The sequence below is a fragment of the Sinocyclocheilus grahami genome, unplaced genomic scaffold, assembly GCF_001515645.1.
Source record: "Sinocyclocheilus grahami isolate Dianchi unplaced genomic scaffold, SAMN03320097.WGS_v1.1 scaffold17216.1, whole genome shotgun sequence".
NCBI lineage: Eukaryota > Metazoa > Chordata > Actinopteri > Cypriniformes > Cyprinidae > Sinocyclocheilus > Sinocyclocheilus grahami.
In genome coordinates this window covers 1-2,243 of record NW_015516500.1, presented here as the reverse complement: position 1 = coordinate 2,243, position 2,243 = coordinate 1, and the positions used below count along the sequence as shown (strand labels likewise).

The window sequence follows — 2,243 nt, the reverse complement described above, 5'->3', positions numbered from 1 at the left end:
GAAAACTAGTCAGTCTGTCTGTTTTTACACAACTAAGACACTAATGAATGATACCAAGACTCTGACTATTTGTACACAGAATTGCATAATTAATTCCGGCAGCTTGCGATAAAATCCCAGCACCACACTCTGGATAAGCACTGGCAGACTCTAAATCTAATTCTGTTCCATTGCTCATTTCACTCCCTTCTCTTCCATGAACATGTATATATTTAGGAGGAGGAGGAGCACAGTGAGAAGCAGGTGCTTGTTCTTGGGTTGGACGGCGCTGGTAAGAGCAGCGTTCTGCAGGGGCTGAGTGGAGTGGGCTCCAGGAGGGGCTGCCGACCCACACGTGGCTTCAACTTCATCAGCCTACACACACCTGCATGCCAGCTGGACTTCTTGGAAAGTATGGATCAGTGCCAGACCACCCTGTTCACTTGCATACCTTTGTAAGGAAGAAGTACAATTTAGCACAGTTTTAAAAAGAGTACTTTTACAGAAAGAATATACTTTTAAAATAATACTTTAAAATGTAATGTTTTCTGACACTTAAAATATACAGTATTATAGTTTAAATTTATATTAAATGCAGCTTGAGAGTGTGAACTTGACAGTATTTTAGCCCATTTAAATAGGATTATGTACATCTTTACATCCATATGTCATTTTCTTAACACTTTTGTCTTGTAATGGCTAAAGTGTTATGCTGAATGTATTAAGAAATGTAGTTAATAAAACTGTACTCTCTTAAGAACTCTTACATTGCCTTTTATTTCATTGATATTATGTTATCTGTAAGTTCAGTTTTTTTTTCAAATTGAAGTACACTACTATTCAATACAATTAAGTGCACTTCTTTTTCACAACGGTATGCTCCTATTTCTCATGTGGGATACTTTAATTCTTGCTCTACAAGTAATAATGATTCAGTTAATGTCTTATTTATTATTTTAGAAAAGCCTGTTCATCTGTGTCTATGGCAGTAATAACACATCATACAGTCAATTCCTGTTTTGATTATCTTTTCCCATCAGTTGGAGGGGGTGAAGACTTGCGAATGTACTGGGTGGATTACTAAGGAGAACACATATCTTGGTGTACGTGGTGGACTCATCTGATAGAGGCCGGCTCCCTCAGGCCAAAGACGAGCTCCATCGATTACTTAAAGCAGACACTGATATTCCAGTGGTGGTCTTGGGAAACAAGCAGGTAACCAAAGGCTCAGTTCTTGGTTTAAACTTTAACCCTGTTTACAATGTCAGAAAGGCTCCATATTGATTTCCTAGATCTTTAGCCTCTATTTTTATTTTATTTTATTTATTTTTTTAGTTAAAGGGATAGTTTACAGTAAAGCTGCTTATATAAATATAGGTAACTTGATTTGATAGTTTGATGATTTGATACTCGTACAAAGTCTAAGGTGTTTAAAACAAAACTGGACCCAGTTGACTTTAATTGTAAGGACAAACATCAAATTAACATTTCAAAATATCTCCATTTGTGTTCTGCAGAAGGAAGTCATACAGGTTTGGATATTCATTTTTGGGTAGACTATCTCTTTAATAGAGTACCAGGCACCCTGATTTATTTTTCAGTGTGAATTTAGACTAAAATGCTTTTTATACCCTCATCCAGGATAAGCTTGACGCTGTTAGCGTCCCGGAGCTGCGTGAGGCTCTCTCCCTGAGTTCAGTAGCTGATCAGAGGAAGCTTTTCCTGCTGGCTGCTCAGTTGGAATCTGATGGATTAAGCAGAACCTGCAGCCTCCAAATGTTCCAGGACCTGCTTCTGACGCTGGTATGAAACCAAGCTCCCATTTGAAGGTTGGCACTACTGTGCCAGAAAGGACTGGCAAAGGGATCTTTAGTAATGAGTGAGCATTCGATGTATTGGTTTCATCATTGAATCGTGCGAGGAGTAAGAAGCATTTGCGTCATAATGCAACTGCTGTGACATTGAAGAAGTTGAACAAACACTTAAAAAAAGAAAAAGAGTACTGTTGCCATTATTGCTGCTAGTTACAATGTACAATATCTCACTTGTCATTAATAGGATTATTATATTCACTATTACTAAGAGCACATTACATATGCTTTGACTCTGCATGTGGAGTCAACTTGGTTAAAGAAAGAAACTTTTCATTTTGCCTGAAAATTAATATTTCTTGTTCATGTTTCTCATATTAATATATCCTTCCTTTAAACTATCTATCTATCCATACATACATACATACACACACACACACACACACACACACA

The 2,243-nt window shown here is 37.3% G+C and overlaps 1 protein-coding gene across 1 annotated transcript; it reads left to right on the top strand.

Moving 5' to 3' along the window:
* Positions 1 to 216: 216 nt before the first annotated feature.
* On the top strand, positions 217 to 1,788 carry LOC107579424 (ADP-ribosylation factor-like protein 10; the record flags this gene model as incomplete). The annotated part of the gene is given in 4 exon segments (XM_016265257.1): positions 217 to 391; positions 1,020 to 1,058; positions 1,061 to 1,194; positions 1,621 to 1,788. Coding segments are annotated over 4 exon segments (516 nt in total), but the record flags the coding sequence as incomplete, so codon positions are not given.
* Between the last annotated feature and the right edge of the window lie 455 nt (positions 1,789 to 2,243).